Raw genomic sequence first — 12162 nt, 5'->3', positions numbered from 1 at the left:
TGAAGGTAAGATGGCCTCTGCAATGGGGACGTTCGCAAACGCTATATAAACAACATAAGTTTACAACTTTGGAATATGCCTACGTAGATCCTGATTCAAGACCTAGGATGATCTTCAATCATCAGCTTTCCAGAAATTGAGTCCCATCGAACTCTTCTCCACGACAAGATAAAGCCAGCATCAGCAAGGCGGGAAATCATTTTGCTTGAGAAGCATTTATCCACAAGTGTAAGTTCAGCCAAAGATTGAACAACTGCCCCATATAGCGCATCCAAATGACTTGACAGAATTACCTCAAAGATGTCTACAAACTTAAGGCCTTCGTGTGCTGATGATGGTGATTCTGGATTTTTCAGATCTTAGTTGTGCAATTCAACTTAGTAGGCAGCATTCATTGTCAAAAGGAGCGGTGTGGAGATATGTAACAGGGAACTTGGTACAGGCAGGGGCCGACAATGGGTCAATGGGTTAGTTGATAGCCATTGATCATGTGGGGTGCACAACGAAGTCGATTAATACGTGTAATAATATTTCTTTGTCCTCGATGTCCTTGTGTTAGGGAGAGGAAAAACCAAGAGAAGTCCCTTATCGTGTCCGGGAAGCTTCCTTTATGGAATCCTATTGGCCTTGTGAGTCCCTCAGCCTTCCAGGCTTTTCAGGGGTCTCCTCCTCCTTCCTCGGCCATCTGGCTCATTCAGTCATGTGGCTCCATGTATCTTCACGTATTTGTGCCATTCGCAATCATTCTATCTCTGATGTTCCTTGTGTTGGCAGTCGGGGATACCCTTAAACTGCCATGTCCGTGTGACAAGATATGGAAACTGAACCTTGGCCATGTTGTCAACTGGTAGCTGCGCCAAAGGAGAATCTTCCCAAAGCGCAAGCCTCAATCTCCAAGGCTGAGGCAATTTGCTCCTTGAGTCCCATAAGTTTGGAGCGAGATATTTCTTGTATAATGTGCCCGTCTTGACCAGCAGCTCTTATAACCTCTACCAGATGGCCTTGCAAGATGACACGAGACGTGATTTGGGATTAGACGTGCCAGTAGCTACATCAATGCAGAAGTAGCTTAGGATTTCTTTCCAAAAGAGAGGGAGATCTGCAGACAGAACAAGTTTCAATATTGCTCTCCCAGCTTTTCAGCGATTCTCCTGTCGTTCTGAAACATTTATTGTGTTTCGTTCGGACTTATCCTGGTCAGCAATAGCCCCATAAAACTTTCATAAACTTGACGCACACCTAGTCAGCCCTTTTGGGAAATTTTCTTCCCTTCGCTCTTGTTCAAGGTCTTCTAATGATAATTGTTTAAGAAGATGATTGAGGAGAACTTTAGTGTAGAGGAACATCCCTGATAACCTGCCAAGTTAGAAGGAATATCACTTTGGCATACGTGGATACAGCATAACTTCACCTTTTGTATTATCAAGCACATTCACGCAGATATCATTGCGAATACCGTTGGTACTTCAAACTTTTCTTGAACCTCAAGGCTTCCTTGTTCGCCAAAGCCTTTAATTTCTTGAAATGCCCCCGCTGGGGATCTAGTGGAATTGTAAGACAATCTGGGCAGATCTCTTCTACATTCCACTCCTCTGACTCATGATAGAAATGCGTATAGTTTGTTCATTTTTTTCAGCCGAAAAGCCTTGGTGCGTATTATGATGTTGAGTGAGAGATTCCAGCCATTAGAGAACGGCTTGTTGAGCAGTTTAACAGCTCACGGACACTTCTCCGAGACACTCATACAGCATACCAATTGCGATAAAACAGAGCCGCTGTGAGAGTAAGGTCCGTTTTAGAATACTACAGGGGCACAAGCTACTCAACTGGTCTTCGACCAGCTCAACCACCTCCCCGCTCGGACAAGCTGGAACAGTGGGCACAAGCTCCGCGAGGGGTTTTCCCAAAAAGAAGAGGTGTTTTTCTCTGCGCAATGTACTTAACAACCTATTGTCTGCTATCGCCGTGGACACGACCCGAGGACCTAGATAGCGTAGTAGTGGCCGAAAAATATACATACATATATACATACACACACGCTAACTTTTTGCTATCAGGATTCTCGATTATTTGTCAAAAGCTCTTGTTATTATTTTCCCCAAGTACAACGCTAATGAATAAGCATAACTGTTAAAAGGCGCACGGCCTTGCCATATGGTGCAGCTGCCCCAGCCCCCCCCCGTACACTATTGGGCAAACCAAGTTGCAATATGTAACAATCTAGACAGACCTCCTGAGATGAGTTCAATGGTTTCCAGGCTGCTGGAATGAGAGACAGGAGTTCTCCCACAGCCAAAGTGGCCGTTGTGGTCACCAGTTGGTAAGCAACTGTTTGTATTGCTGACTAGAAAGTTTCTTGGGCCAGATGGCCCTACTTGGAACCTATATACATCTCATGCACTCTTGTTGCTTCCCTTCTTTCTTCCTCAACAGCACAGACTGTTGAGAGTCAACATCCTTGGGTGTTGAGGAACACTTTCCCAATGTTCGGTCGTTGGGGGTGGATATTCGAGTTTGATGTGTCAGAACTCCCTTCTACTCCGATCAGTGAGTTGCACGGAAGCTACTCTCCCAGATAGAGTTATTGTTGGTCGTGACACAATAGAGGTGTGCGCCTTATAGCTCTTACTCAACTGGTCAGACTTCTCTATTTTGAACTTCATTTTCTAAGAACATCACCCAGAAGCATTAATGTTCAACGCAAACAAAATAATGAATCGATGATAAAAATAAGGCTTTAACAACTTTCTTAGGATTTATAAGTGCATAACTAATCCAAAGCGGCATGGAGACGGTGAACTAGAGCGTCGAGCTTCGATATCTCCAAGTAACACTCTCCTCCACCCACTACAGGTGTTTCCAACAAGTCAATTTTCAATAACAAGTCTCAAAATCCATGCTTATTCCACCCAAAACCCACCCCAGCTTGAGTGAAATGATATTGGATCCAGTTCCAGCCATGCTCTTGCAGGAACAAAATACAATTGGAACCCTAACAGCAATGCGATGTCAATGACGAAACATGGTTATTTTGACAGTTTCCCATTTGTGTGCCTTGGTTCTGTAGGACTACTACTTCAGTTGCTATTCACTGTGATCACAACAACACTGTGCCCAACTAACAATATCTTGATAGATCTGCGGGGTCAAGGCCTTGTTAAAAAATATGAGATTGACATCTGCTTTTCTTGCCGCTGATGCTCGTTGTGTTGTCTTCGATGTTGTTCAATACGCCCAACACTACAGGATCAAAAGCAATGTGAATCCAGAATTGATTGGTTATCTGGAGCAGGAAGCATGTCAAGCGCTGCTCAGCCTCGGGTCAATAGCAGAGCTCAGGTTCCAAGGTGTTCTGGCTTCAGATAAAGGAAAACAGCCTCAACGCAGTCCAGGTCGCGGCACAGAAATTCTGACTCTGTCAATTAACACCTATGGCTCCCTAGCTGTGACAGATAAGGTTGGAGTTATCCTCACAAAGAGGAAGACCGTCCTGCAGCATCCATACCTTGTGCATGCCGACTGTAAAGGCTACTTCAACCCTCAACTGCTTGGCCATGGCGGTTAGTTGCGCAACCCGATAGATCTAGTTTGAGTGATGGAAGATGAAGGGTCAGCCCGAGTAGTTCCTGAAAAGACTGAAAGTACTCTCGAACCACTTCACAGAGTTGAGATGATTCCTGGGTGCGATACATCGCGCGATATATACAAGGAGCACTATCAACCTGAGACAACTATAGCACCACTGAAAGAGTGTATATCATTGATTTAGCTGTAACAGAAACTTACTAATTACTCTCAGACATCAGCACAGCGCCCTTTGCTTTATACTATTGAAGGAAGACCGCGCTATCTTAAAGCTAGGCAAAGAACTTTACTGGGGTCACCAAGCTTCGGTATGTACTAAACTACTGCCACATATGTACAATTGAATCTTCGCTGTCCTTTTACATGTTAGATGTGCGCAGATTGATGAATTGTCTAGCTCTCAATATTATGCCCCATGCACAGCAACAGGAAGACTTGCTGATGTTATGGGGCTTGGAAAAACATTGTTAAGACAATCAATGCTCCAGGGATGTTACAAAGTGGTGTTCATCAGACAGATATCATACCAATCAAAACAACGCTTGTAGTTGCGAACTCAGTCCATATATGCTTGGTCTGTCTGCAGATTATTTGATAAGAAATGACCTCTGTCCATTCAATAGAGGTCATGGATTGTCACATAAACACGGCAGTCCAAGGAAAGGGATATCTCCGACTGCCAACACAAGGGACACCAGAGACAGGATGCTGTGAGCGGCACAAATACGTAGTTGACCCCGGAAGATGTCTAGAGCCGGATGACCGCAAATAATGAGCCATATGGCCGAGGCATGATGAGGATTTTATAAAGGAAGCTGCCCGGAAATGAAACTTGGTTCTTCCTCTCCCTAACACAAGGACACTGAGGACAAAGAAAGATCATTACACATAGTAATTGACTTCGCTGTGCACCCCACATCGTCAGTGGCCATCATCTAACCCATTTGACCCATTGTCGATCCCTGCCTGCACCAGACCAGGTCACCTGTTACATGGATGTTTGGTACACCGAGATAATCAAGTACTTTCCTTTTCCCATGTGCTCGTTTAGAGTTGAGAAAAGACACAGTCCAGAACTTGTATGTTTACTTAGGCATGTTAAACCTGGAAGCGTTCAAATTTACAGATTTCATGGTTCTCGGCGTCCAGAGTCCAGTGCTGATCTCTCAATTTGCGATATTGTGTTGACAGCATATGGTGTATTAACTTCCCAGTACAAAAACAGAGGGTGTTATACCACATAGAGTGGCACAGAGTTGTCGGTGAAGGTCAGTGCTAAGCATAAAATGAGTAGATGCACGGATATAAACCATTAACTGAATAGCCCATTGGATTCGGAATTGAAGCACCCTTCAGTTCAAGGCAGCTGTGGATTTAATCTCAGCTTGTCGTTAAGTACTTATAAGAATACCCATACAAAACAGTCTCGATGACCTTGTCTTACTTTTTATTTTTTTTGTCACTTCCTGCCTTTCGCATCATTAGCCATTTTCCGTAACTGTATCAAGAACCTTCTTGAGAAAACTTTCGATAGCAGTATGCTCCAACAGCTTTTGGCAACTATCTGTCTGCTCAGGGATGTGACTTATTTGAATCTTCCAAAGCTAGAACAACAGTTTGTTGATCTTCACCTGCAAGCAAGCTTTATATAACGAGGTTATGAAACAATGCCGGCGTGTCATTGACGATACAGTCAATTTCAATGTTTCGGGCAAAAAGAAGGGAGGACAGGATAGATACTTTTTGCCACAATAATGAGCCTTCGAAGACTCTGAAACAACGGAACGTCGAGAGTCTTTTATCAGGAAAAGCATCTCCTAGATCTGAGTCACTATCGATGAGCACCGAAGGCTGTGATATGTGCAATGGTGCAGATAATAGAGAACATGGATCTCTTATCTCAGACCAATGTTTGTCCACAATATTTCAGGCCTCTCATAAAAACCCAGGAATGTTGCCGCCACAGGAAAGATTGAACTCAGGTTCTCTGCCAACTTGGTCACGTCCCGCACCAGGAATCCCAAAAAAAAAAAAAAAAAAAAGTTAAGAAAATCTAGGTCGCCCCGAGAATGTCGAGCCTAGATCCAAAAGGTAAGTCACGACCATTACAAACACTGAGAAAGCAACTAATTCACATGACTGATATTTTCCACTGCTAATACAGTCTTTTCATCCTGGACGGCAACACTGGACCTGTCAGGGCATCAATCATCAGCAAAAGGGATCCTATACCTGCGCATATATGGAAATGTCTCTCTCACCCAAGAATTCCAAATTGTTGAAAATTTCAAAGGGTGATGTGCACGTACTGCTCATGACAGTACAGAGTGGTGCTGTTGGGTGAGTACTCAGCCCGGAGATATGATGATATCCTCACCGATTTTATTGACTCCAGCTTCTCAGCCTTACCCTCACGATGGTAAACTATGTCCTATCGTTGAACCACAGTGGAATCCAGCTGTTGAAGAGCAGGCCATTGCAAGAGCGGCGCGTATGGGTCAGACTCGATCTGTGACGGTGGTCCGTTACAATGTCCAGGACTCCGTGGAAGAGGTCAGTCACTGTCACCTTTCTCTGTCGATTTCATCCTTATTTCAACTGTTCGGGAGAATTAACATTCAAAAATTATGCAGAACATTGTCAATTTGCAGAAGAAAAGCAGGTTCGCCAAGTACACCTCAGACAGTTCATCGCAGTCTTAAGGGCCAGAACAACGCGAATGTACATTTCTGACCATCCAACATGTTAACCAAAAGGGAGTTGGGTGACTAAACTCTCTGCGCAGAGTCTTCAAGTTCTCCTCGGCCACCAGACTATGCTGACGTAGACGGAAGACTTGCACATGAAGGAGCTGAATTTGGTCCATTGATGAATTGTAGATGGCCCTACGATTCGAGACATATTACATGCTTGCTGTGGACAAGGTAACTCTTCTGGGTCTATTAGGAGCAAACATAACGTGCCTGCATATCACTCCCCAAGACCAAGCACAGTTCAAAATGCTAAAACGGTAAATACCTTTGCCTCGGCAATAACACGTAAACACATAAACCCAAGACCATAGCGACTTGACAACATAAAAATATCAATTATGATAATGATGATGACGATGACCATGACCACCAACAAACAATAACATCAAAGCGAGGTATAACCAGAGAAAAACAGGACCGGAGTGAAACAGAGTACACTGCACATGACGATAGACCTTCCTACCCTATCCTACTAAATCATACCTACCTATTCCCTCCCGTACCCCAACTTTTCTTCATTCTCCTCATTCTTCATCAGCATCACCCTTTATCTAAGACGGCTATTCATGCTATATGCGGTATCCCCGCATCCACATCCCCAGGCCGACCATCCGTAATAACCAGGCAGTCATTACCACCCAAACATCGAGTCCAGGTAACACTCCAGCTTCTTAGAGCGTCCGATGGTCCCTTCATCCGGTGCAGTCAAATCGGTTGCACGCGCGGGCAGGTTAGCAGCCAAGTCATTTCCCCAAAGGTCGATCCGTCCTTCTATTGGGGCTTGCCTCCCATCCACCGTGATCACCTCCAACTTTCACATTCTAATACTCCGTCGTCACCCCCATTATGTAACAGAGAGTTCTCAGCACGAAAGAAAAAAAGTATCCAACGAGAGACATCCCATCAGGGATAAGTAACGAGATGAGGTTTAATACGAGAGAAAGGTACCTGAACGGGGTGCCAATCAGTAAGGTACAGATGACAATAACTGAACAAAACATCGTTGTAGTATTAGAGATAGATAAGAACGAGGTAGATAGGTAAATAGTGAGATAATTTCTCCTGGCCACGAGCAGACTTCCGTTTTAGACATTCCACACAGGGATTCACACCTCCGCTCCGCTCCGCTCAGCTTAGCCTAGCGCATTGCGGTCTTTCAATACGTAGTCCAATTCACTTTACCTCAGCTTCAACTTCAGCCAAAACCAAAAAAATAACATTGCAACATATCAGGAGACACAAAACAGCGGAGACAAGCAATCAAGGACAATTCGAGGACTTTAAACTGACAACTATCCAAATATTTCAGCCAAACCAGACACCAGCCAGTGTTTCACACATCCAGCTCCAACCTATCCCGCCTCAAATTTGGTTCGATATTAAGAGAGATGAAAAAGGCACAAGGAAGTTAGGAGACATAAAGGAAAATGAGAAGGCAAACAGAGTGAAGGGAATAATGTAATAAAAAACCCCGAGGGTGGTGGTATGAGATTGACGAAAAACAAAAAGGAATTGGTGCATGTAGCGTTTGTCGGACATGACAGACGATAGCAACGGCTGCCACGGGATGTCGAAAGAGAAACTAGAACGAGGAGAATATGGCAAATAAAGAGTAACGGTAATCCGTACTCTCCTCATAAAAAAGTACAAAGAAAAAAAAGATCCCGGGCAGAATGAGCCCGAACCTTGCCCAAAACGGAGGTGGGTCCTTAAGGAGAAAGTGGTATTCAAGAGGAAGTAAAAAAGAGAAAAAGTTAATGCCCAGCGCGGTGCTCGGACAGGACGAGACACAGCGAGATGCCTCAAAGAGAGTATTCCAATGAGGTGGGAAGGAGGGGGTGGGAAGGAGCATAGCCGCAACAGAGATACAAAACCCAGGGAATAATGTGCGCGCCCATTGTAGTAGCAGAGTCAACCAAAAGAAAAACCCGACCAAGAACGCCACCAGTATATGATGCCCGAATCCCAGGAATGAGCCGTTGCTAAACGCCGTCGCCAATCGGGGTCTCGTCGGGGAAGGAGGGGGAGGGGCCACGATCATGGGAGGTACGACACCTAGTCCGTTCCGGCACCAATCGTGGTATCCGGATCCATCGAGAAGCCTGAGCCAAAGTCGAACGTGCCATCATCGCCACCGTTGCCGTCATGAATGAACGATTCGAAATCGAAGCCGTCTATCACGTTTTCGGACTGCATAGGATTGGCAAAGTCAATATGGAAATTCTGCTATACCGTCAGTAAGTAATATGGGCTCACAATAGGAGGGGCTAACAAGGGTTTGCCCGGGGATGATGCTTACCATCGTCTCAGCGTCGACAAAATTAGTCTGGTTGGGATCGGGGTTGTGAGCTTGAGACGCTTGCACAGGAGCTGCTTGAGGAGGGGCTTGTGCTTGCTGTTGCTGCTGGGGAGCAGGCGGCTGTCCGTTCGGCACGACCTGACCGGCGGGGTTGGGGTTCTGCGGCTGGTTCTTAACGAAGTTGCCTGGGTTGACCGGCGTAATCGGCGTCGCAGGGGTCGGGGCCTCCTGGGGAGCGTCAGGCTCTGGGGCAGGGGTAGCGCCAGCGTTGTTGAGGTTCGGGTTGCTCTTCTTTTGCGCAGCAGCCTTGAGCGTCGCGTCAGTCTTTACAAAAAGACTTAGACGATGTCCTTGAACATTGTCTTTGCGAGGGCGAGGGACACTCACCTTGCTCTTAGCCGTCTTGGTTTCTTTCTTTTTCGGTGGCGGCTTGGCTGCCGGCTGGGGCGTGGGGGGGGCTGCATTGCTGACCTGAGGAGATGCGGTTGCCCTGGCGTTTGCCTGATTAGGGGCAGTCGTAGCGGTAGTGTTATTGGCGGCCGGGGCGGCCGGCGGGGGCATGGCACGTTGAGCGGGCGTCGGCGTTCCCTGAACCTGCTGTGGCTGCGGCGGCTGCCCCGTCATCTGCCCGTTCGGGCCTCCCTGTTGCGGCCACTGCATACCGGGCGCGCCCTGGGCACCGGGCTGTTGCGCCTGACGCTGCGTAGCAATCATCTGAGGGTTCATCTGACCGTTAAACTGGGGATGAGAACTGGGAGGGCGCATGCTTCCATTTATTTGGGCCATGTTCATGTTCATGCCAAAATGCGGCCCAGCGTTCGGGTCCATGTTTGCGGTGCCCATAAAGTTCATGGCGTTAGGTGAACTCCGCTGCTGGCCAGCACCGTCGGGAAGGGGCGATCCCATGTTGGCAGGGTTGTTCAGCTGCTGTCCGGGACGCTTCATCTGGTCAGCAGGGTTCGGAGAGGCGCCGGTCCGGCCTCCAGGAGGGGATGTGCCCTGAAAAGCTGGGGCATTGGGGCCTCCGGGCGCGGCACCAGGGCCACCGGGAGCACCAGGACCGCCTGGGCCGCCGGGACCATCGGTGCGCGGCATGCTGCCCGTGTTCATATCCTGCTCCTGGCGTGCCATCATCAGGCGCTTCTTGTTCTGCTGCTCAAGCAACATTAACTGCATCTGGTAATCCTGCAGGGCATGATTGCTGCCGCCAGTCTGGCCGTTGGCACCAGCGGGCCGCATGCCGCCAGGGCCCATCTCACCCGGGTTGTAGTACTGGCTCAGCGAGTTACCGTCGGGTCCGGGTCCCACCATTGGCGAGCCCTGAGCTTGGGGACCGGTGACGTTGCCCATGGGCTTGTTAGGCATCTGGTTACCATGGTGCTGTGACATGTTAGTCGCATACGCCGCAAGAGTCTTGGCTTGTACGTGGGGTACTGCGGAGGCAAAGGCCTGAAGCTGCTGAGGATTCAGCGACGTTGGGTTGATGCCATGCTGAAGGAGCAGTGCGCGTGCTGTGTCAGGGCCGTTCCCTACCTGCTGCTGTCCAGGCATGCCTTGCCCCGGCCGACCGGTCGGCATCATAACGGCCTGATTCGGGTTGAACGGACCAGGGCCGCTATCAAGTCGCGGCCGTTTTGAGGGCGAAGGAGCGTTCTCAGCCGTGCTAGGCGAAGCGGGTCTCTGATTACCATCCATTCCAGAGGGATCGCGCTGCATCTGGGCAGCTTTCTGCTGGAGCATCTGCATCGCTTGGGGGCTGGGACTCTGTTAGCTCAGATCCCTTTCCAAGGATGTTTTTGCTTCATGACTCACTTTTGGCTGTTAGCCATGGCAGCCCTCTGCAGACTACCCGGCTTCATTGCCATATTCATCGCGCCGTTCGGCATACCCCGCATAAGGTGCTGCTGGAACGATTGCTGGGCGGCCATGTCGGGGCGCATTTGCCGAAGCATGTCTCGTTGTTGTTCCTGCCGAAGACGCGACTGTTGCTGTTAGGCCGTCAGAGAACGGATTCAAGATGCGATAAAAACACAACACATACCTGTGTGTGTTGAACGTATTGGTTCACCTGGCCATTCGACCCCTTGCCCTTCTGCGAATTGAACATATCCCAGAAGAGACAGAACCACTCAAGCAAGAAGCAGCTGTCGGGTACCGGCGTCGGGACGTTCGGAGCGGGAAGATCGCTCGGGCGCTTCGGGTCGATGCCGTCCTTGGAATCTGTATCCATGGGATCGTCGCCCATGCCGTTACCGATGATATTCCCGTTCTCGTCGCGCATCTTCCCCGGGCTGTCCTTCTTGACATTGATGTGGGGATCTTCCTGGTAGACGGCGCGAGCGCAGTCAAACATGCCATAGCGGATGAAATACTCATAGATATAGGTATTGAGAAGAGTGCGACCAGCCTCCAGGGTATGGGTATGTGGAGGAGGATTTTGACGCGGAGGGACTGTTGTGGGCTGTGGCGCGGCCATGGCACCGCCAGCGTGGTTCATCATGTTCATCGGCGCGTTCACCGGCCCGCCCATGGCGTTCATGGTGGGCATAGAAGCCATCGTGTTCATCGCTTACGGATTGGTGCAGACAACTGTCTGCGCGACAATCGGTAGTGGACTGTCGCTCAAAGAGGAACGAGTAGGCAGATGGGTCGCAAGGGGATGGGGAAGGATGAGCGTGCTGCGTGTGGCAGCCTGCGATCGGCTCGGCGAGAGGCTCAGGCGGCCGTGGCAAGTAGACGTAGGCTGGATGTATGTGCAACCGACGGATAATTATGACGGCCAAATCTCCTCACGATGCACAATGCAGACGATGTGCTGTGGCAGGCGTGCTGCTGAGATGAACTCCACACACTGTGGCACACGGTGCGACGAAGGCTAGGTGTGTGCGAGGTGTGAGCAGTGTGAGGAGGTGGTGGCAGATAAGGGAGGCGTGTCGGAGCCTGTTGGATGGTTGTGCGATCTCTACGAGAGGCGGGACGCACACAGGCAAACGTTTTTTGGCGACAGGCGATGGGCGCCGGTCCAAAGACGTGCGACACGATCGCGATCAGGCGCTAGATGCAGGCGGTCGGCCGAATGCGATGGCCAAAGCGCAGCAAGGGGGTTGGAATGGCTGGATGATGCCGATGCCGATACGATAGCGATAGAATTGGGGATGGTGAGGATGGATCGAGATCGATCGGATGCGAAGAGGTAGGTTGTGGAGAAAATGTGACAAGAAAATGCCAGCAAGACCCAAGCTTCAACCGATCGAGGGTCAGGTCGAGGGGGGCTGGGCGTGCGCGTGCTGGGTGCTAGGTGCTCTGTGCTGAACGTGCTGAGCGCTGTGTGCTGAGTGTTTGATGCTGAGAGTGCTGCTGCTGGCCGGTGCTTCTGGCGCTGGTGCTGTTGCTGAGGGAAGGATCGAAAAAGGGTGCTGCTCACTCGGTTACGAAGCGTGGATAACGCTCACGGACGCCTGGATGACGCTGGTGGGATGATAAAGCCCAGGGCAGCCAGCCAGTGGGACAGCAGACGCAGCAGAC

General features: G+C 49.2%; 1 protein-coding gene across 1 annotated transcript; it reads right to left on the bottom strand.

The window, feature by feature from the left end:
• Window positions 1-8393: 8393 nt before the first annotated feature.
• On the bottom strand, window positions 8394-11194 carry CTHT_0047260 (uncharacterized protein; the record flags this gene model as incomplete). Its single annotated transcript, XM_006695033.1, has 5 exons — window positions 8394-8564; window positions 8638-8961; window positions 9025-10393; window positions 10450-10619; window positions 10679-11194. 5 exons carry the CDS (start codon window positions 11192-11194, stop codon window positions 8394-8396), a joined length of 2550 nt encoding a protein of 849 aa, XP_006695096.1.
• Between the last annotated feature and the right edge of the window lie 968 nt (window positions 11195-12162).

The sequence above is a fragment of the Thermochaetoides thermophila genome (genome assembly GCF_000221225.1).
Source record: "Thermochaetoides thermophila DSM 1495 unplaced genomic scaffold scf7180000011818, whole genome shotgun sequence".
Lineage (NCBI taxonomy): Eukaryota > Fungi > Ascomycota > Sordariomycetes > Sordariales > Chaetomiaceae > Thermochaetoides > Thermochaetoides thermophila.
Note: the sequence above shows the minus strand (reverse complement) of the source record. Positions and strands in the feature narration are given on the sequence as shown.